At 39.2% G+C, this 24638-nt stretch overlaps 1 protein-coding gene across 4 annotated transcripts in view; it reads right to left on the bottom strand.

Annotated features, from left to right (window-relative positions):
* Nucleotides 1-24638, bottom strand: part of ZNF385B (zinc finger protein 385B) — a 176162-nt gene that overhangs the window by 52431 nt on the left and 99093 nt on the right. For 3 of the 4 annotated variants that reach the window (XM_075028326.1, XM_075028325.1, XM_075028327.1), the window contains one exon: nucleotides 7553-7683. The exons of the other annotated variant lie outside the window; for it this stretch is intronic. In XM_075028326.1, coding sequence (XP_074884427.1) covers nucleotides 7553-7683 — 131 coding nt within the window. The remainder of the gene's footprint in view (nucleotides 1-7552; nucleotides 7684-24638) is intronic. 4 annotated transcript variants of the gene reach the window in all.

Genomic DNA, 24638 nt, shown 5'->3' with positions numbered 1-24638 from the left:
TTCCCTAGTGTTAACTTGGGGAAGGAGCTGCAGTTCGTGGTGTCTCTACTGTGAGACCAGACAGATTGAATACAGCGGAGACTGATTTGGAAGGCACAGATCTTCAAATCAACCTTGCTCTGGCAGTTGAAATGAGCTGGTCAGTGCTTCAAACCTATGTAACATTGGTTTTCAGATATGCTAAAGAAAGACAGGTTTCACACTATGACTTTAAATTGCTATACAGAACTTTTAAGTTGTCATAAAATTGACTGTATCTAGATTAAAGGACCACTAGCTATATCCACATTCATAAAGAAAGAGTACAACAAGAATTAATTCTTAGCTGCATTCTTATAATTTATTAATTAATAATTTTTGCAGTAATTCTTCGTTTCTTGTGGAACAATGTGACAAAGGTCTAAGGGAGGGCAAGAAAGCCAGCCACATACAGCCAGGATGCTGCAAAAGCAGCCGATTCCGTATGCATCAGATACATGGAGAATTAGATTTCTCTAAAGCCGCTCTAGAATTTTGCTTAGGACAAGACATCATTAGAAAGTAGCAAATCCTTTATAAGCACAGTGGTGCAACACATGTACCTTATTTGTCTTAAACTACACTTTTGTATGCTTGCTTTGAGAGAAGACGTTTTCCTTACAGTCTATTTGCAAAAAATCCTTCAGTGGTCTAATGCCTAAAATATTTATGGCTAACAACCCCCTCCCTTTAACCGGCTTCCTTGTGTCATGAACATACTACTAAATCAAGAAGAAAGCAATTCAATGAAGATAAAAGGCTTCTTAGCTTCTCCTTATGCTAACCAGTAAAAGAAATAAATACCACTGAAGTGTTGGAGAGACTAACTCCAAGCTTTCGGTAAAGACAGAGATGAAACACATAGCCAAGGAATAGATTTTCTGGAGGACTCAGCAAACAGTAGGATTTATATGCAGAAACTATTTCTTTAAAGAATTAGGCTGATGACCTAATTACTTGTATGCACAGTAACGGATGTATTGCAGCAATTTAGGAATCATTTTTCAAAAACCATACTGTGGATGCTGAGCTCCTGTAAAGTGGCAGGGACAGGCTACTGCATCTGGTGACTTCTGTTTCTCACCAGTGCACTTCCTCCTATCTGGCTGCTGATCTGGAAACTGAGAGGAGGAAGCTTATCCATCCAATTCTTGTTAGAGGAAATACAAAGCAACAGGAAACTTTAAACAATATTTCAAGAGATTCTCCCTTAAAGCCAGTCTGCATTATTTTAATTAAGATTTTTTTTTTTCTGAGAATAACATCTATTAAAGGCTAGAAACAAGGCAGAACATTACTTATTTAGGCTCATCAATTTAACAGAGTTGCTCTTTCAAGAGATTCCTGACAGGAATTAGGGAACCTGCATCTTTATGTTAAAATACCACAAACTGTAAAAGCTCTCAGAAATTGATTGAAAACTCCCTGCTTTTTGCAGCATTTTTTTCCCCCCATATCTAACACCATGTATCTTACCAGGTGTTTGCTTCAAGCTCAATCTTTTTTGAAAGCTTAAGCTGAAATGGCTCAAGTATTTTGTGGGAAAAATATACCACCTTAAACAAGCATTTTTCAGGGCCTCCAAAGGCTGAGAAGAATTCTTCCAAAACCTGCTACTGCAGCTGAAAGAGGTCTCTGCTGATTTGCACCAAAGCCATAGAAAGACAAGGAGGAATTCCTGGCTTGGTACAAAAAGCCTAAGGACACAAAGAAAAGGGACTACAGGAAACTGAAAATAGGAAGACATGGAGGGTAAAGGGGCTCTTCAGCCAGGTACTGTGAGAGGAGAGAGTCAGAGGAGAAAGCCACAGAGCGGAGGTCTGTGCTGCCAGGATTTGGGCTTTATTACGTGGGTCCTGAACCTCTGCTTTCCTCACCTGCAAGAATCTGGGAAACCACCTATTATTCTCTTTTATTCCCTTTATAAAAGGTAGCAGGCTGATGCCTCATGTTGTAGTTTGGATGATTCTGGCTATGACTTAGAAAACATGAACTATTATATCCATAATAACTAAAAGTGAAATAGGAATGTTTTTACGTGCTTGACAGAGGAATAGAAGGCAAACCCGAAGTGCTTTTTGTGCCTGCACAACTATAAAAAAAGGGTATAAAAAGTCTGTAAGAAAAAAATCTTGCTGTTTCTTGATTTAAAAATCTTGCTGTTTCTTGATTTAAAAAACAACCAACCAAAAAACCCAAACAAAATACCCAGCTACCCCACAAAACACCTCTCCTTCTAAGTTAATTGCTTAAATTTCCTTTCTGTGCCGTTAATGAGTGTGAAGTATAGCTCTTACAAAACCACCTGCTGTCTGGAGCAGAGTGTTTCAGAGGGAGAGGAGCAGAACAGGTCACTTCCCTCCAGCACTTTACGAAAGGGAAAAGGGGAAATCAGAGCACACGGACAGGCTGCTTAGATAAAAGAGGACCATAGATAATGGGTTGGCAACATCCACTTGGCTGCATCTGTAATACGCTCCTCCTGCATACAATCCTGAGCTCCAGAGCGTACTCTGGCACTAGAGCAGGGCGGTAAGTGGCTGAATTCAGAGGCTGCTAAGGACAGAGAAAGCTCCCGAGCCGCAGTGCCGTGCCAAACGCAGAAGAGGCCCTTGGCGCAGAGGGGCGAGTGAAGGCGGCGGTGCGAGCGCCCTGCGCTCTTATCCTGCACTGCACTCCGGGGGTGCAGACCTCCGCTCCTGCCTTGGCTGATTACCGGGCCCTTCAAATGAGAACTAGATAGGTAGCAGATAAAAATGAGGGACATAATTGAAAACGCAGAAGAGGAAAGAGCAAATTAGTCCCTCCCAGTAGTTGTCTTGGGGGTAAGCCAGGGATACTTAGTCCAGGCAGGGCTAATGCTGGAGAAGAGACAGAGATTTCTGACTAAGTTACTAGTCAGCTCCTCTTTCCCTTCCTGTAGCCCATTCCAGCTGGCTCACCTTCCCTGGCAGATGTAAAATACTTCTGGTCCACTTCACGAGGGGACTGAGGGAACTTTAATATAAAGAATCAGCATAAACCTACTTGAAGAGAAATAGACACTGAAGCAGTAACTAGGCCACATTAACCCGTGTGTCCTCTAAAATATGGAGGTATGAACCAGCATTTAGAAACCAATCATGGGCTAGTTAGATGGAAAATATTTCACTAATGTGAAAGCTACAAGAGATGCTATAATCTTTGATTACCCCTGAGGCCATAACAAACTCAGAAGGAAGCATATGAATTGCTGATTATTTTCTATGATGATAGAATCTGCGAAGTTGCTGATACTGCTTTTGTGCAGACTGACGGGTCCCTGGCTGTACCACTTTGACTAAATTTGAATCATGTAGTGCTGCTCTCACTTCAGGATGAGGTAGAACACGTTGGAGCTTTGAGATTTTTTTTTTTTTTCTGAGGAGTATAAATCCTTTATAGGGAGATGCAGACAGTGATCATTAAGTTTGCCTTGCAAGATAAATCCTGGCTTTCAGTCACTTTAGTGCATGCATCGTTATAACCTACCATGATGTGATCACAAAGCATCCTTTCCTTATTCAGTACAAAAGATGGATGACAATGAGACAAAGCATCAGGGGGGTGTAGAGAAAGAATAGTACAGAAGGTGAAGCTGTATGGTGGAAACCAGCACGTGTAAAATTCAAGATTACATTGTAATAAACATACAATGGGGACCACAGTAATCTTAACTTTGATTTCCACTGACTTTATGCACTTGACTTTGAAGTCTTACAGATCTTTAAACACAACCGATATGCAAGATGTTACACGTTAAGGAATCATTAGAGTCATTTTAGTGTGCTAAAAAAGAGCTCTGCTTAAACAATACCTTTTTGTACAGCATCCGTTCCAAATTGGAGGTACCAATTTGGGAAGTTCCTGTAATGCTGTCTCCCATTCTGCTATAAACAAGAACATTTTAAGTAATACCAGCCAAGAATTTGATTCAAGCTATGCGTTTCAGACAGAGGGGTATGAGTAACTGAGCAAGAGCTTTTAGAACTTGACGCCAGGACAAACATGATGTCACCTTTGGATCTGCTGCTGCAGCACTTCTGAGGGAGGGTTTGTCCTTCTGTGCAGCAACTCAGGTTCAGGCTGTGACAGTCTAATCATGCCTGTCCTGTTCTGACAAAACTATTTGCAGGTGCTGTGAAAAGACCAGGAAAGAAGAGAGCACCTATTCTGCAAATCCTCTCTGCTTGGAATCCTTCATTCTGCCCTTAGAAGATCCCTTTCTGGCTGATGTGTTGAAACAAAAACTGAATTAAGGCATAATGGCATGTATCCAAGGAGGTAGTGCAATCATTCCCCAGTTAATTTTTCCTATATAATAAGCAAGTCCTAAGGAATAAAGACAAATTTAACTGGGGCATGAATTGGTAAGTACTATACATACATCCACAGCATCTTTAGAACTATTAATGTTTTTAGGAGAAACAGAAGGGAGGCATTATAAACTAAATCACACAATTCCATCAAGAAAACAAGATATATTTGGGGTAGGCATTTCTTTTAAAAAAATCAAGGTCTGCTCAGTTCTTCATTTGAAAGTACGCCATGTGGAGAGAGGAAGTGATCAGAACACTTTCACAAACGAAATGGGAACACTGTTTCATCTGGAGCATCACAGACGTTTTCAGAACTGAAAACTGTCATAGTTAACTATGTAAGAAAGGGTTTACCCCAGATTCTAAACATATTTCCATAAATAACAGAAGTTCTTTTGGAAACACTGTAGGGGGTGTTCCTTTAAAGGTGTTTGTAGTTAATACATTTTACCTTGTTTTTCCTGCCCTGGTAGTTACTGTATCAAGCTCCCAAGCAGAAACTTTTCTTTTTTCAGGCCACTGAAATCAAGTTAGCAACCACCACCTCCTGGCAAGGTTTAGAAAAATGTTGCTATATCTGACTGCCATTGAAAATGAACAGGTGGATCCAAAGAAGTTTTCTCTTGAGACCACATTTCTTTTTGCCACCTTCAGTGAACACATGCAAGCGTGAACAGCAGCCCTGGCACGTGCTGCAGGGTCCCCTCAGTCCTACTGAAGGCAAACAGATCGAGTGCTGCACACTAGAGGTTTCAACTGTCTACGGTCCTTGACAAGTCCTCCTGTGAGTGAAGTGCATAGACTTCCTGACTGATCCATAAGGCAAATGATGGCTTTGTGGGGGGAAGGGACCAAAAGCTCTTCTAATATTCTGTTCCTGCACAAGATGAAAAATTATGGCACTTTGGATAACGCATACATTGTGGGTCAACTGGATTTAACTTCTACTTACTCAAAATTATCTTCTGGAAAAAGGCTTTTTACAAACTTTTACATACTCCCCCCCCCACTTTACAGTGAAAAAGAAAAAAAGATTATATATACACAAACACAGAAATCTACATTTGCAAAGGTGGTGCTAAGTTAGAAAGAAAGTGCCTGACAGCTGGCATTCACTGTGCCTGTCAGTAGGTAACCATGAGTGATTTAGTTTTCCAATGAGCTTCAAAGTCCATTGTAAAAGACTGTTAGGGAAAATCAATACCTGTAAGATAAATGGCAAAGTCTGTGAATTAGAAATAGAGTAGTACTAAACCACTGTTCCCCAAAGAAAAGAGTTTAAACATGCGGTGCGTGTGGTGCACAGCAGCATGATTGTATATAATTATCAAGAATTCCAAGGGAGGAAGTAGACACTGAGTCAACAATATATGCTGATTACCCCAGGCCTCTATTTTTTAATAAAACCCACGGAAGTTTGGAGAGGAATGACAGGTGTGAAGGATAAACACTCCGGGAATTAGGCAAACTGAATGTAACCCAGATAAATGAAAGCTAGTGTACATAGGCAAAACCAGTCTAAATGCCCAAATTAATCTGTCTCTAGAGGCTACTGCAACTCAGACACTCAATAATACCACCAGTAAGCAAATAATGTTGGTTGACTCCACAACTACAGCATCCCTAAAGAAAAAGTTCTCCAAGTCTTTATGCACAGTTCTGTGAAAAAGCTCACCTATAAAAACAGGGCAACTGGAAAGCAGACAAATCAATAACATAAAATTCTTGAATGTATTGGAAAGAGGATGGAAAATTAATATGAACTGCATCATGCCTAGATGAGAATGACACACTGCTTTCTTAAAATTGTATCAAGTTTTGGTCCTGCACTTTAAACATGCCTGGATGTTTTTTTAATCTTTAACTCTTTGTACATATGCACATGCACATACCCCCCAATCTATACACTTGCACATCCCCACATCTCCCTCATAAATGCACAATTTTCACATATACGTTTTGCATTGAATTAGTAACATTTGCTACTGTTTATAATATGCATTGGGCTGCTGACATTTGAAAGAAGCTGGCTGATACATTACCTCATAACCATCCCACAGCACCGTGTGCTGTAGCACAAGGCTTGTCAGCAAGATGTATTTGCAAGTCATGAAGAAAAAAAATCCTCTTGATGTTTTAACTTCAGACAGAAGGTGAGTTTGTGAAAGGAGACACTTGGCAGTGGTTCAGCCGATCACTGTCTGGCGGTGGTGACACTGCTTCCCTTTCCACCCCCCCTCGATTACAGTGACAAGTGTGATGCTGTACAGGTCAGGCAACGGTCACGTACGAACAGATCATACTCGCTGACTTGGCAGAAATGACCTAGAGCAGTTTCCTTCCTGATGCTATTAGCTTACTATCTGTCGACTCGTTCCATGCTGAATTACCTCCACACATGGAAACCTGACAGGCAACATGCAAAACATTGGCTTTGGTGTACTAATGCATTTAAGATAATAATTAATTAAACAAATGATAAAGTGTGATAGCAAAAAAAAGCATTTTGATAACATTCAGAACCATTTCATGAGCTGTTAAAGAAATGAGAACTACAGAAGAGAGTATTTTTGTTATTGCTGCTCTGATAAACATGGAGAACTACAGAAGCATTAAGCATCATTTTGGCAATTTTTTTTTTTTTTTTTTTTTTTGCAAAAAACCAAGATGCTTTACCATAAACTAAAAGTAGCAGGTTCACATTTTTCACATTGGCTAGATAAGCCATTTTAGACTTTATTGTTATTATACAGAATTAACAAGATCCTCCAGTTGCTTCACTGGCTGTAATAGACTTGATTCACATCTCTGGAGGATCTAGGCCTTACCTGTCATACCTGTTCTTCCATTAGCTTTTGCTTTCTTCTTTTTTACAGCACATGGAAATGCACATGCCCAGGCAAATGCTCAAAATGATTCTATCACTCATCAAATCTCGATCGGGGGGGAGGGGGGTTCGGTGTGCAAACACCACCCCAACAGAGCAAGTTAAAAAAGGATCAGCCCGTTCACAGTGAGAAAGCTGGGTACCACTCCAAGCCTTTCACACAGGGAACAGCAACCATCACAGCACAGACAAAAAGACTCCTCTAGAATTGTGTAAGCGATGCGCTGTTTTAAGGCAGCTTCAATACTGGATATTACAACCAGCTTGGAAAGCATACACTGAAACTAGATGTGGAAACACCTTTACTTACTGTGTTAAAATTTGGGAAGAATCCAACAGCAGAGCTGCTGTCCACAGGGAAGGACATAAAGGGTTTGATATCCAGGGAAGGCTGCATCATCAAGGTAGGTGTGCGCACAAGGGTGGGAAGTGTAGTAGTGCCTGCCAAGAGCAAACAAAACCAGGAATTCATAGTATTCTCCTTTCCACATCACACACAGCACAGCTGACACAACCGCCAAGAAAAAATAATACAGGGGGGTAATAAAGTGGCTCCGTAGGAGTTAATATCATTAAAAGAAACCTATTTCCGCACACTACAGATGAGGCAGAGCGCTTCCCTATGGCCATGGATACTCAGACAGTGAAGAGGAGACATATGGTATATAAATCACACTGGCAGGTCAAATAAATCCTTTCTAAAGCTGAAAAATTCTTCTGTGCCAAAAAGGCCAGGATGGGTGCCCATGAAAGTCAGATGCTTTTGCAGTTCATGGTTGCCTATTAGATCCGCTAGCACAGACAATACATGCAAGCTGAAATCCAGAGGTTTGTTTCTAAATGGTGACCTGTGTGTTTATTTTTTTCCTCTTCTGACAGTAGCTGCCAGGCACTGCATAAACACCATTTCACCTAAGATTTAAAAAAATGCCTTTTTTTACAGTGCAAGGCAAATACTAGAAAACAGCCAACAATTAAATAATCAGCAGCACATAAACGAACACAACTGTTTACATGCAATGCAAACTAGCATTTTCTTAATTGGAGCCCAGATCTTTCTCTCCAAACAAGAGCTTTCCAGTAATCTACATGCTGAAATTCTTTATGTATATACTTGAGAATCAATCCTCAGCAAGACCCCGAAGGAATGGGAAGGCACAGATGTCCAAATGCTCATATTTAACTAGCTATCTGCCCTATTCACACAATAGTGTGCCTAGTACACTGCTTCCAGCTATGCCTGCGAGAGTATTTTTATTTTCCTGAAATCATACAAAATAGATTTCAAATAAAATTTCCCTCACTGAAATAAAAAAATGCAAAAAAAAAAGAAAAAAAAGAAAAAAAAAATCTCAGTTTCTCCTTCCTGGGTTGAATAAATAATTCAACACCAACTGGAGCAGGCACTGGAACACAGGTGTCCCACGCCTCTAAAGGAAGGTGAGTCACTGTCTGCCTCTCCTACCTCTGCCAGAATTTCTCCATAATTACCTCCTTCTCCCACTCACCAGTGGCCAGCACATCAGCCAGGAGCATAACAGTCCTCTTAGGAGTTTCTCTGGTCTCGAGCAGAGCTGACACAATATCTAGGCTTTTTCTCACAGAAGTCATCCGAGCTTTTTAAACCCAGTCGGGGTAGGTGGGGGGAAGGTGAAAAGTAAACAAGCAATTTTCCCTCTCTTCTCCCATAAAATCAAATCATTTACATCTACTTGCAAGATGCCAGGCAATCCATATGGGCTGCCTGAGTACCAGTCTTCCATTAAGGAATCTCCTTTTCTCCCTGTTAAGGACATGCAAAACTGAAGGCAGAGTAGAAATTTCCTTCCTTTTCATCTCATCATTCTGCCTCCACAGACACAATTTCAAACCCATCTTACGGTATCCAAGAGGAAAGCTGAGTTCAGAAGCCAGATGGGGCTGCATGGATTTTTTTGAACGACCAAACACTTATAACTAGCCCTGAGCTCAAATTTTGTAGATGATGGAGAGACAGTCATTTTGATCACAGCTGCAGCACAGTAAACATTATATTATGGTCTAGCAGATGAATAGCAGGCTATAATCTATTCTCTGTTTCTTCTATAGGAAAAGTGTGATGATTGCACAAAGATGGGTCATTGACAGAGAAAGAACTGAAGAGAGAACTGTCGAACACCACCCCAGCTGAGCTGCACAACTTGAAAGGAAAAATATGCTTGAGACACTTTCCCAGAATATTCTCTCTTCTCTCCTACCCCAATACTTTCATAAATGTAAGGTTTGTTTCTGCGTAAGCCCATGAAACTCTTTGACAGTTGTGCTTAATTAACTGTAAGTCAAAGCTTATTCAAGTGGAGTCAAAAACGTCAAAAAGCTAAAGGCTAACATGCCTATAGTTTCTTCTTCATATCCATAATGAAAAAAATGCATCAAGAGGAAAGCAGCGTGTCAGAGGATTTATCCAAAGAAAATATCTTCAACTGCAAAAACGATGATTATTTCTACTAGCTGGTTCTGAAACAGTAGATTTCCATAATTTGGATTTCAGAGTTGTATTCAAACAGCAGCTATGTTGTATTCAATTATCTAAAGTCCATAAAGTGCCATCATCAATCTAACTGCTACAAGTTTCTCTTTGAAGTTCATAAGCAATTAAAGATCCATGAAGTTAAAAAAGACCTATTCTCTCTTTACATACACATACTTCAATGAAGCCATGGTTACATATTTTAACTAAATTTTACAGAAAAAAATATAACAGAATAGAGTTAAATTGTGACCGACATTTAAAATCAGAGTTAAGCTAGGTTTCTGATGCTGTCTTTAATCAAGGTATAGAAAGCATTTGGCATAAAAGTTTTAAAAATTAAAAAACAATTAGCATCGTACTGCAAACAATGCAATCTTCTTTATACACCTTGGCTGAGTACAGATCATTTCACGCGACAAAGACATTTAAAATCTGCCTGCAGTTTTGCAGTCCATGGTGTTTCTGCCACCAGAATAATATATAACCAGTAGACTAGGATACATTTGGAGTCTGTACAGAATAGAAAACATACACACCTACCAGACTGGTTAGTGGAGGCATTAATAATAAGAAATTTGTTCACTTCTGTTTGCCAGTTTACTACTTCAACTATTGCCAATCAAATAGCAGTGACCCCGTTTGACTGAAGTTTGATTTTCAGAACCACCTGTGAAAGCCTCTGGAAGAATGATCAGGTAAGATGACCTAAACTACAGGTAGAAGCACTTCAGGACAAAAATCATCAAATCAAACAGAACAGGGCACAGTTTTACACTGCCATTGCTCCCAAAGGTCAAACAGATTCTCACCACCACTCCACCAAATCTGTATGCAAACCTGAGCTAAGCAGGAATACTGGTACAAGAAAGATGTAGCTGACAAGCTTCATTATCTTCATAAATTTAACAGATGTTTACCATTTCATTAGCATTTTAATGATAAAGACAACTTAACATGTCAAACACGGATTGTTTTAACCTACTTGTAAATCTTTGGCATAAAGATAACTGATCTTTCTTGTAAATTCATTTGCTCATTCCAGCTTCATAATTTTTAAACAGTATTTTACCTTTGTAACTTCAATTTTGGCTCCCCCAGCAGGAGTTACCTATGTACTGGAGGTGCAAGCAGCAGACAGACTTTGCCAAAAGGCACTGATCCTCACTGGCCCCTTTTACCCTTGTCTAAGAGGAGGAAAACAGGTTTTCATCTGAGCGGATGATCCAAAATGTCTCATTTTACTAAAAGTTTTTCTTCCTCCTACACTTATTTATCTAAAAACCAAGGCCCTATGTAACAGACACTGCTCGTCTTCAGCTGGATACATGTAGCTTCATGCCCACTGCAATGCACTGGGACACTGATGTTTTTGCAAAAGTTATGAAAGGTTGTCATCTTTACCCAACTCTGATCTGTCTCTAACAAAAAAGGCACGTAATTAATAGATTAAGCAGTGAAAGTGATATTTTGGGGAAGTAATTAGAAAGTCTCCTACGGTCACTCCCAGGGGCCAGTGAGACATGCTTTACCCGGGAGCCAGAAGGGGGGCAGATGACACGGGGACTCGAGGAGCCTCTACCAACAACTGCCCCTGAACCCCACCGCCAAGCTCTTTTGCAGCTTCACAGAAAAACTGCAGAAGCCAAGACTGGCAGGATCACAGTTCTGGCAATCACAGTTAACTTTGGCCACGGTTAACAGCCACTGCTCATCTTTTTCAAATAAGAGCACCGACAAATTCAGTCAAATCTAAGCACACAATTTCTCCCTTTGTGCCTCCTGAAAACTATCTGTGGAAGCATTACTTCTATGATTTTCTCCCTAAGTGCTTATCTTTATCACTGACAAACACAAAAAAAGGTGTAACATCTGCACATTAATTCCTCTGATTTGGGTCAATACATGAACCGTTACACGAAAAACCCAATTCTGTCACAAAACTTACTCACCTAAAACATGTTTTGTGAATAAATTTAGCATACTTAAAGCAATTAATTACTTTCCAGACTTGAAAGCATGCTCTTCCAAAATCTTCATTAAAGGCAAATATAGAGAAATCTAAAGCCATATTCAAGTCTCTCCCCTTTTTCTATTATCTAAAGATGTTACTACAATGTTTTAATTCTCCAATCCAAGGAAGCAGTCCACAGTCAGAACAGGAGCAGTGAAAGAGTAACTGAAGGGCTATCAGGACTGAATAAAAGTATCCGACTGACAAATTACTGTGAACCGCACAACCCACATCCACCTCAGATTGCACATGGTTGCCTTTGTTTTAACTTGTGCTGTGGACAGTATTTGGGAAAACTTCAAAGGGACATTGTTTGAGTTATTGACACCCACCACTACTTACACCCATTACACTGAGAGTTTTCAGTTTATGGACAGGCTGTGCGGGCTTTTTCATCCCTGAACTGTCTGACCATTTTCAGCTATGAGGAACCTTTACTTTCTATACCAATGTTGAGTAGTCTCATCTGGCCAGGGAACAGTAATGATATAACTGATGGGACGGGTCAGTTCTGGGCTTCCTCCTGCCTTGACCTTTTTAGCGCGGCTTTTTTCAGACACTGCTTGAGCCAACAGTATCCCTTCAAGGATGGATGACATCCTTTCATTTTGTCCCTTTCATTTTGCCCACGTTGGCTGAATTCATTATGGACTGCAACCACACTACACACAGCCGCCCTGCCTTTAGACCTCACACTGTTGTTACCAATATTTGATAAAAGTTGAAATTTCACATAAGTCAGGTTTTTGTTAAAAGGGTAAAGATTGTAGAAAATAGGGGTTTGAAGCTCACAATAGCTATAGAAACTTAGGAACATACAAAATGTGCGGTATGCAATCATAAAAAGAATAAGTATTGTCTAATACTGTTAGCCATAGAAATTTTGACAGATTTGTTAGATTGTAGTGTTTTGTCTTAATGAACTAAGAGAGAGATTGTTATGGACCTTAGTTCTGTGGTTTAGAAACCCCACTTTGATCAAGAGACTAGTTAGTGGAATTAGGTAAGATTAACCAATGAATGTTATAGTATAAGAATATTGATAAGGTGATGTGACTGAGGGCCAATCACTAGAAACGTTAAATTTAAGAATTAACATTGAATGTACTTTTATGTAAATCTAATACATGATGGCAAAATCGTACTGCGCAGAATCACATAAGAGAGGTCAACTACCAGACAAAGTGAGGAAGACTATGGAAGACCACCAGAGGGCTTCTGAAGACCACCAGAGACTTCACCATGCCTGTGTAGAAGGACATTCACATATGCTAATGATTTATCGGACAGTTGATGATTATGTATGACATTTCCCAGAAATCTAGTGAATATGTATAACAGGTGTGTATTTAACCTGCATGATTAAACCAGACAGGTGCACACACTAGGTGGAGCGATCCCCTGTGTGCCCAGCGCTGCAATAAAGGAGTGCCTGCTTCTTAACTTCTCATTGCTGTTAAGGAGTTTTATTCCGGATTTTGGCAACACTGTCATCTCCATTTACAGCATTTTCCTTCAGAGCTCTAGAAGATGGAAGCCCAGGCAGGACACATTTGAAATGGCTCTCTGGAAGGATTCTGAGATAATTCTGCATGAGTTCATCTGTGAGCTTTTTCTGGGACCCTACTGTGTCAGTACATTTTCTTAATTTGTCAGTGGAAGTTTTGAACATTGTCAGAAATATTTACTTCAGCATGTGGCTCAAAAAACAGTTTTATGATCAGGTTAGAGCCAGACGTAGTACCTAGGCTTTCATATTGAATAAAAAAAATCTCTTCAGCTCTATTGCCTATGCCTTGCAAAAAACTAAAAAAAAAAACCAAAAACACCACTAGCAAAAAAACCCAACTTGCACAAGACTTTCCTACACTTGCTTATATGCAGCTTTATGGGAAGATCGGCACAATGAAATTAAGTTTATAAAAAAAAAAAACAAACAACCCACCTAACTACAGAAATGCACACCATAAAAAATTTAATAGCTTTCTTCCCTTATATCTGATGCCGCCATTGCATCATGCCCCAGATCTGCTTTCATTACTTTTTTCCCCATAAATGACAGGTAAAAATCAATCACTTGCAAGTCACTACATTTTGTAGTTTCGGTATTTATATGACATTAGCCCCTGAGATCTTTCCCAATACTTAATATAAATATTAGTCTTTTTTCCTTCTTAGTATGATCAGTTTACAGGTTTCAGAATTTTTCTCATTTTGTTTGTTTAGTTACAGCTATAAATGGGTATCAGAGAATGTCATGTGTTTCTGTTTATGCCCAAGATAAACTGCTAAAAACAAGTGCAAGTACAATAATTCTGAGTTTCTGAACAGCAGGTGTTGATATCAAAATGCTTAAGGAAAAAGCTATTCTAGAAGCATTCCATTAATAATACTCATGGAGGCAAACCTTAAAACATTCTCCCCTCTTAAATAAAAAGCAATGTGAATAAATACAGCATTTTAGTAGTTGTTTGGTGTTTTTTCCCCCCCAGGATTCACTCTGCAGAACAAACATTGCTTCCTTATAATATGGTATTATGATACATGAGACTTACGATACCCATCAGGATTCCAGCCTGTCAGAAGTATAGTCAAGGAGAGATAAGATCATTACTTCAACAAATTTTCCCAAACGGAAAATTAACACGATCCTAAGAGATAACTTACTATCCAGGCAACTTATTTTTTAAAAATAACTTGAAGCAGAAGCCCGACATATATGACATGGCACAACCTCCAGTTGCTGACAACGGGAAAAACACGAACGACTTCTGTGCCCCCAGGGCACCATACAAACTAACTCTAATGTATGAGGATGCAGCTCCTTTGGGAGTTGATACAATCACAAACAGAGCTACTGATACACACACATCTTTTAAAACTTGGAGAGTGCACTGAATTCATACCACTTAAACATTACTAAGATATCAGTGGAGCAGTCAGACCTTCCATTGACTTATTAACGATTTTAAAAGCACAAACCATACACGCCCACGAATGTTTGGCAAATAAAAATGGGTAAATCCTCAAAAGATGTGGGTTTTTTCAGAAGCCACAAGGAAAGGTAGCAAGAACTGGTGTAGAGCTTATGGCTACTCAACAGCACTAAGCAAGAACTACTCTGTGTAACAGTTGTAAAACAAGTGGTAAGAAAGCATTGGTCCAGGTCTAGCCTTCCATAGCAACATAAGGATAGAAAATGACATACAAAATATTTTGTACTCCATTCTGATTTTATTTTTTTCAGTAGATGTTTCAGCAAACCCAGAGGCATTTAATGCAACTTCACTGCAACATACAAATTATCTATATATTGTACAGTTTAAGCTCTTCATGCTCAAGAATGACATCTAAAAATCATGTCATAAATTCTCTCCCTACAAATTAAACCATGATTTCCAGTATGCTTGATCATGAAGTTAGTATTTCCATTATTATTCATCTAGAAATAAATGTTCTATGAAGGCGTGCTAACAGAATTCCATATTCTCATTTTGTATAAAATCAGATACCGTGAAATGAGGTATTTCTACATTTCAAATATATGTAGGATTCCACCAACTAGGTCAATACCAAAAATAAATTGAAATCTGGTGCTGCTGAAATGAATGGAAGCTCTGGCATTTAATCAATCCAAAAAGTCAACCATCATTTACTTACCTAATATTGATAATTATAAATAGCTCATTTACAATCAGACGTATAGCTATATATTGCATGTATTTCACATAAGAATGCTAAAAATAAAAACATAAACCTACCTGTACTTACAGGTAAGCAAATCTTCATTAGATCAGACCCTTTCTCATTGAAATATTAGGGGCTGAGTTGGAATTACTTTACCTTCCATGAATTATTAATATTCTTCTGCCTATCTAACTTTTCCATCTCCAATGTCTTGTGATTGAAGGATGTTAATTTCAAAAAATAAAAATGTAGACTACGGATCATAAATACCATGCATATACTTGATATGAATACAATCATGGAAAAGCTGATATTGAAATCCTCTACTATAATAATATGAATATTCAAAAGAACTGTGTCAATATTTATTTACTTAATCTCTATATTTAGTACATCAAAATCATGGAGAACAAATAATGACGTTTACTGGGGGGGGGGTAGAGGCATAACAATAGGAAACTGTAATTTCAGTATTTTAGAGACAAATACATCAAAACATTAATCAAGAAAAATCTCATTCTCCTTGCAGTTGGACTGCATTTCTAATAGTTTGCAGTAACAACAGGAATCCCCATAGGTTTTGTATAGAAGATACCAGAACAGATGGAGTGGGAAGAGAAGTCCAATAATTAGATGTGGAACAGATTATCTTGCATTTTCCTTAAATAACTGTGTTACAATTGCCTGATCATAACATTTAGAAGAGCCCTGTTCCTCCCTGGATTTGCAGAATGTGTGACTCGCACTCCTGTCCTCTTTCTCCTTTAGCCGCCACTCTTGTGTTCTTGCGGCTGAGAAAAGACTTGCACACCTGCACAACCTACAGCGTAAATTTTAGAGCAATTGTGCTACACTGTTCCACACATTTTTTTACAGCATTTATATTCCCAAGTCAAGAGAACTCCAGAAGTACTATACTAGTATTAAAGCATGTTTGTTAGCAATGGCTTCTTGTCAAGTCTAAGCAATTAAATAAATTACAGAAGATCCTTCATTATATTTAGAAGAAACATGCTGGCTGCGGTACAATTGCAATTTGCTATTATCTATAGGTAGTATGGAAATATTTGTCATTCATTTCTTGAAAGAGCTAATTCTCTAGATTTCTAAAGCAACCAAGACAATTTGTATGACTGGAAAGCAGAGTGGCACGTTACAGCTTAACACCATCAAGCTCAGTAAGTTGGATTTTTTTCTAATCAGTGACAACTGTTAATAAATGCAATGCTCCTGCCTGCATTAAAGTCAGCTGGAGCTTTGCAGTCTATCCCAGTTTCTTTTTCTCAGAATCTCCTGGCTTGCTCAAGCCTCTCCCTCTGGTATCCACAGCCTGAGCGAGCAGCTCTGCCCCCTCCTCTGTTCTTATCTGCTTCTAGGAAACACTGCTTTGGAGTTGTTTTCGCTTTGAAGTTTTCCAAGTATGACAGAAAAACCAGCTGCATCTTTTTCAGTTCTCTATTCTCTTGCCATCTGCTCTAATGGAGATCTTTCTGAAATTCTTAGGATCCTTTTTCTTTATTTATTTAAACCAGGCCCCCTCTTGCCCTTTCCACTCTCCCAACACAAAGGCGCAGTGAGAGAGGGTATTTGCTTTTCTGCTGTCACCCTTAATTAAAAACACGACATCAGCACATGCCTACTGAAGTCACAATCTTGTCCAGAGCATGGTGCAACTTCCATGCCAGTCCCTGTTTTTTTCCTCAGTGCACATTCTTAGATTTTGGGCATCAAGCTTGAGAGTGTTCCAGGATGAAGTACCACACTCCCTTCCCTCTCGATTCAGGATTCTGATTTAACACGATGCTACATTACAAACTGGTAAGGAACCAGAGAAAAAAAGCCCAATTTACATTACCTTAGAAGTTTCATAATTTAGGGGATGGCACTTGGTTGCAGTTAGCTTTTTAGAGAGTCTGTTATCACTTCACCTCCCATATAGCCTGACGTTTCTCAAAATCCAACTCTTATCCTGAATTTTGTCACTACTGAGCTCATCATCTAACCCTCAGGGAGCCTTAACACAGACTTTCTTTCAGGAGGGACTGGGTTGCTATCCACTAAAACCAAACACGTCTATCACCAGGAATGCTGCTGGGTGACAATTTTGTTATTAGTCGGTCAAAACCATTATGCCTTAGCTTTCACATTTAGGGGATTTATGTCTGCAGTTGGCTTCTTGCTCCTTATCCCACTTCAGTACTCTAACCCACCAGCTCAGCAATGCTGTGCACAAAGATAATAGGGGTCTAGACCCATATGAATCCTCACAGATGTGTCTAATCACTTAACCACTTCAGACAATTTCCAACTCTCTTAAAAGTCCTCATAGCTCAGAGAATTTCATGCCTCATTTGCTTTTCTCACATATTACACAATCACCTCTACAAAATACCTAAGTTGCTTCTTGGTTTCTTTTCGTAAGTTATTCTATGGGTATTGCTCCCTAAATATCCTTCAGATAAAACATTGCAACAGCAGCTAATTTAGGTTGTTGAAAAGTGATCTATCCAAACTATCTGCAATGGAAACCAAGATCTCTACTGAATGAAATCTAGTTTTCTTTCCAATTAAAATTTTCAATTTTTCAGAAATTTCAAAAGAAGTTTGAACATCCAGCCTACCCCCTTTCCATCCCAAAAGTCACACTTTCAGTCACAATCTTCCCCTTAGTTGCTATCATTTCCATAGCTTGGAACATGCTTTTAGAAGTACCACTATCCTTCTGTTTAGAAATAAGAAACAGTTAGACAGGGATTAAAGGCAGATTTAAAAACCTTCATAATACTGTCCATGTAGCCTATGTTCCACACTGAATTAACTGCTCTGCCACAGCATAGAGCACGCAGCATACAAGCACTGGTCCAAGAGAGGTCAAACATGTAAAGGTAGCGGGCAGATTTACCACACATGCAGTTTAAGTTAAGTCCAAGTGATATAATCCTTTTTCTAAGACTGGTTTACTGAAGAAATTCCTAGATGGCTTCAAGTAGTTTAAAGAAAAAAAGAACTATTTCATAATTTCCTAGTTAATACTACAGAAGGAAAAAGCTTCTCCTTCCCAAACTTCTCTGATTCTTCCTGGTTCTCTATCTGCTGCCCCTAACTAAAGCAACAAGAATGTCTTCATAGGATTTCCTGGAGGATTTCAACTTTCTCCTAATCAGATGCCATACTACATCTCCTTCTTTTCAGAGCTCACACTCATAAAAGTCACAGCAAGGGACAAGTCAGAGCTCCGTTTCTTGAGCTTTACAAGTTATCAGTGCACCCTGTTGTACTATAACTGGAAACACAAAAAGCATAGAGATCTCACCCCACTCAAGAAAGCAGGAGCCAGACTCAGCACTTCACTCACTGTCGTGGTTTAACCCCAGCCAGCAACTAAGCACCACGCAGCCGCTCACTCACTCCCCCCCCCCCAGTGGGATGGGGGAGAAAATCAGGAAAAGAAGTAAAACTCCTGGGTTGAGATAAGAACAGTTTAATAGAACAGAAAAGAAGAAACTAATAATGATAATGATAACACTAACAAAATGACAGCAGTAGTAATAAAAGGATTGAAATGTACAAATGATGCGCAGGGCAATTGCTCACCACCCGCTGACCGACACCCAGCCAGTCCCCGAGCGGCGAATCCCTGCCCCCCCCTTTCCAATTCCTAAACTAGATGGGACGTCCCATGGTATGGAATACACTGTTGGCCAGTTTGGGTCAGGTGCCCTGGCTGGGCATGAGAAGCTGAAAAATCCTTCACTATAGTCTAAACACTACTGAGCAACAACTGAAAACATCAGTGTTATCAACATTCTTCACATACTGAACTCAAAACATAGCACTGTACCAGCTACTGGGAAGACAGTTAATTCTATCCCAGCTGAAACCAGGACACTCACCTAAAAATACAAATAAATGTACCTTAACCTGGCTGTGAAAAGAGCACACGAACTGCATTTCTGACCAAAGTTCTTTAGGCCATTTACAAATGGAAGACAAATACTACAAGTTCAGCAGTGCCTTACAATATTCGGAAGCTGCAGAGGTTTTTGCTACGACCAGACAACCATGAATCATTTTAGCAAAGCAAAAGCATAAAAAACCACAGACCATGTAGTTCCATAAAGGCTTCCCACTGTTAATCAGTGCCATGTTGCTTACCTTAGTCCCTAAGGTTACAATCCACATCCTCTGCAGCATTTAAACATGCACACAGCATAAAACTCAGAGATAAATAATCCTTTCATTAAAACATGGTGCTTTTGTGATGTTGGGTGCTATGAGACAGTGGGCAACCAGCAAGCCTGAACAAATCCGGGCTGTTGCAATTGTGTGCTTAGCTTTAATTACCCTTGAGGAGAGTGTTTGCAACTTGACTCCAGAGGGGAGGCAGCCTGCTATTGACATCACCAGATCATATATAAACTAAAAGACTGATAAAGTGTATTTCAGTGGCATTTTACCAGCTATTACTCTTAGAATTAAACTTAGAGGGGTTACTACCTAGCTGGCTGTTATAGAGCTGCATTTTAAGTAACTTTGGGGAAAAAAAGAAAGAAAAAAAATTATGTCTGCTTGAATTTTTTAAAAAGTTCATAAAAGGGGACCACAGAGCACAGGGTTACAGACAGTGTGGGGTCATGACATTCAGAAGATCAAAGTCCACAAATCCTGGCTCTCCTGAATCAAGGTGCACTGCTTTACTTATTCTCAAAGTCAGGATTGATGAACGAGTAAGAACTTGAAAATTCATAAAACTGTAATACATGCAATCTACCCTCTATTACACAGGGAGGAATGAAGGCAATAGATTTCAAATTAACAGATCTGTTAGCACAGATCACCACACTCGTGATCTTACTGAACATTAATTAAACACTGGTATCTGACTAGAAACCTTATTCTGCTGGTGCAGCAGTGCACCAGCCCTGCCAGGGCTGGATGATAAAGACTTTTGATGCTGTTACATTTTCAAAGACTGCAAGGTATGAACTTGGGCAACCCTACCCACAGCTACATTCAGAAAGAGAGACAAAAAAAAAAAAAAAAGCAGTTTATAGCAGAATATTTCTGTCAAATTGAGAACAGACCAAAGAAGAAATTTTAACAAAACATCCAAACTGACTTTTAACAGGACTTCAGCTAGTACAAGCCTTTCAAAAAAAAGTCACCTCTAATTTTCCAGAGGCTAATTAATATCACTTTAATATGATTTATTTCATAAACTAAATGTAATTAATCAAACACTATACTGAAAATAAAGATAAATAAACAGATGAGAGTCAATGTAAAAAAAGCGTGAAAGCATTTTAATGAAACATGCCATGCAGCCTGTATCTACTGTCCATGACCACACTGGGAGCAGGCTGGGCAGCCCCACTGCCCCTCCGCTCCCGACATTCCCCTTGAGCCCACACAGGGAGTCAGACCAGTTGGAAACAAACTGGCAACAAATGAACAAAAGAGAAATTCGCTTTCAACCAGACCAGGGAGCTGGTCGAGCTGAACTCACAATCGTGAAATGGAGAGTACTGAGATGGGGGCGGCTGAAAGGAAAAATTTTGTGAGTGCTGATGCTTCTTATTCTCATCCAGACTCACCTAAACTAGCCCTCATCTTTTCTTGCAGTGTAGCAGACAAATTTCATGCCTGCCACATTGCGTTATATCTCTCAGGATGGTATCTGTCTTAGTTGATAACATGGCGGTGTTCAGCTTGTGATACACAGCAATCCTTTCCTGCATTCACAGAGTAGTGATCCCTGCTTATGTGCTGCATTGGTTATTACTCAGCTCCTCTTGTCCTTGGTATATTTTGGCCTAATTCATTTGTCCGTGTCTTCGAAAGGAAGATAATTTATTAGTTCTTAAACTCAGTTTGTTCCTTCTTCTCTTTTAAAGATACTGGCTCTCGTAGTGCCCTGGGACTTCGTCTTCTCTTCACAAGTTATAACAGCTCTGGTATTTCCATCCGTGCAAGTATCCTTGCATCGCGTTTGTCAGAACCAGTGTTTTGAAGATTCTGGTTCATCGAGACACTCTGACCTGTTCTTACAGGTTTTTGTTATTTATATTGATGACTGTCACATTAACACAATTGATCCTTCTATCGAACAACAATGCAAAACCAGCATCATGCAACCCAAAATTTTTGGCTTCCTCTGATATTCACAGAATAACAATCCACCTTTTTCTTTGGTATTCTGTAAGTATTATAAGTGCTCTTACAGAAAGATTTCTTAAAGTTTGATGCTTATTTCAGTCTTATGTTATTTTCTAATTTTGTCCTACACATTCATGTTACTCTTTCCTCATCATCCTTAGTAATTTAAACTACTTTCCATTTCCTACCTATACATACAGTCCTTGTGCTCAAGTCCATAAAGAGTTCATAGTTTAGTCAAATTATCCTTGCCACACTTCCTATCTTTCCTCTGCCATGGGATAATTTGCAGTTGTGTTCTTATTGGTGTCTCTTCAAATTAACTTCCAAACCCTTAGAGTACGCTTGATAAAAGAAATATCCTGATAAGGGTATCTTAAGGAAAAAATCCACTCAATCCTCTTTTCAAAATTACTGTCACTACTGGTTGCTTGGGGTACTACAATGTAGTAGCATTTTGCTGCATAAATTAAAAATTAGGCAAGATGGCTATTCTGTTATTATTTCTATTAAGAAGCAACTCCCTCTCACTTCTGATAAATATCCTTTGCACTATCTTAAAAACAAGTGCAATTATTTCACTCCCATTTTAAAAGCAACAATCAGTAACTTAATATTTAGTATCCTAAATCCTAGTTTAAAGATGGATCCAAGTAGCATACAGTCTTCAGCTTGCCTGCTGGAACAGGCAGATGTATTTCCTTCACCCTTTCACTTTCTAAATCCCCGGGTTTATTCTACAGTAAATAATTGAGCCTATCATTCTGAGCAGTAAGAACAAAGCAATGAACACTTCACATTTTTCTTCCTCTGTCCTGATTCCTGTTTTAAGAATGAGCTTAAATTCCCAATCACTGGGCTTTAAATTCATGTTTAAACATTCTTCTTAATTCTCTCAAGAGTACCATGCACATTTAACCTCACTCCATACTTAGCAATTGGTAAGACTGACGAAAGGCAGGCTTTTCTGACTGAAAGGCTGCACGTATTTTACAGAAAACATATGGTTTGAAATGTTGCTTTATATCTCTAAACTTTTCAAAACTTAACGAGAGCTGAAACTACATAATTCAAAGAAAGAGTGTTTTGGTTTTGTGAGGTGAGAAGAACTGGCGAAAGACACCAAGGAGGGCAAACACTGCTATTACAAAGCCATGGCTTCCTCCTCCTCATGATGTTTCTAGTAGTTATAATGCCACTCACTGGTGGCATTTACTTTACCAAGTAAAAACCCTGAAATGCAACCCAGATTACTGGAGAGAGAATTATTTGTGTAAGACTTTGAAGTCACAGTTGAAGGCATTTTATAAGAGTATACTTTTAGACACAAAGAAATCTTACTGTGTCTGTAATATACCTCTGCTTTTCCCTTTGAATTGCATGTATTTGCAAAACCAAGGGAAGCAAGGCTGCTTTTATAAACTTAAGATGTGGAGGTACGACGCGTGATGTACAAAACTCCAGCAAATGGTCCAAACTTGGATCTGTCACCCTGGTGCAAATCTGTCATCATTCCTTTTAAGTCTGCAGACTCACTAGGATTAGCAGCAGTACAAGTGTGAAATTTGGCTGATTAACTTTAGCAGGAGGAGCTCTGTGTAGAAACAACAGCTGCCGGGTCAGACACTATAGCAAGCATTTCTCAATGCAAAGCAATAGGAAGAGGAGATACCATGGTATTCGTTAACACGGTTTCGTGTCTTCACTTTGATACTACATGAACAGAAACTGCTACATGCTCTTTGTTGACTAATAGTTCTTAAATTGCTGCACAGAGAAACTCAATGAAGACAGGAAGCGTGTGAACACTGAATGGAAAGAGGTAAGCAATTATGACATTACACTTCTAGGAGCATTTGTAACGGGAGGACCACAGCAAGCAAGTCATGCAGAACGACTTGGAACAACAGTCCAGGGAGAGGATCACAGCTTACCTGCTCCTCTACCTATTATCACATATTCTGGACTACGCATTGCAGCTCTCCCTCCATTTCTGGGCAAATGTCCTGAATCATAACATCTCCTTGTATATATAGTTGCTACAGTAGCATGCTAAATTTGGCAAGAGATTTTTGCAAAGACAGGGATGAAAGACTGGCTCCTTAGTTAAGGTCAAGGCTTATACATTCCTGTGGATACACCAGTCATGGTTTCACAGTTAAGTATGCATTCCAGAATGAGTTTAAAATATGCCATATATTTCTGCAATAGATACAGCCTTTCAGAGTGAAACCATACTCCAGAATATACTCACTGCTGTATAACCTAAGGACTTTCGCCAAAGTCCCTAATTCAGGAGCCAAAGTTCCTCAAGTAGGTGATTAAGTAGGCAGCTCTGAACTTGCATTTTGCAGTTGCAGTTCAATCACCTACAGAAGGAGTCCACATTTTTAACATGGTCACCTGCAACAGACAGCATAAGCCATCTCCCTCCACGTCTGCTGGCGGTACCTACACTCTTGGAATTTCTGTATCATTTTTCCAGAATTTTCAAACCTGTTCTCTGGAAGTATTTGATAGCAGAGTCTGGGTGATACTTGTCCATAATTATAGTATATGACTGCCAGCACAGGAGAAGATCAGGCAACTGAACTTACCATTAACTTGCTTTTATGTGCTTTGATCAGGAAGATGCATGATGAGCTTAGCTACTTACAAAGGAAAAAATTCCTTAGGTTTTTAAAGAAAGTGTAGTCAGAGTGAAGAATAGAACAGGAAAGAGAAGAGTAAGTCCATCTGACAGTAGCAGAATGTTTACATTAAAGAGAAAAATATATATGAAGTATTCTAAGTGCACCCTTTAAAGATGTGACATGTATTAAGTTTGGGGTTTTTTAATTTAAGGTCCATTTTGCCACAAGTTTTGCAAAGACAGTTTTTATCTTACAACTTTCTGCCAACACAGAAATCCAGCCTTCTACAACACCTTTGTCGCAGGACATGAACTGCAAACATCCTCTATTAAACACTTCTGAAAGTTACACAAAAAAAATGCGTCATGCAAACTGTAATTCAATCTTCAGATATCTC

The sequence above is a fragment of the Buteo buteo genome, chromosome 5, assembly GCF_964188355.1.
Source record: "Buteo buteo chromosome 5, bButBut1.hap1.1, whole genome shotgun sequence".
Classification (NCBI taxonomy): domain Eukaryota; kingdom Metazoa; phylum Chordata; class Aves; order Accipitriformes; family Accipitridae; genus Buteo; species Buteo buteo.
Note: the sequence above shows the minus strand (reverse complement) of the source record. Positions and strands in the feature narration are given on the sequence as shown.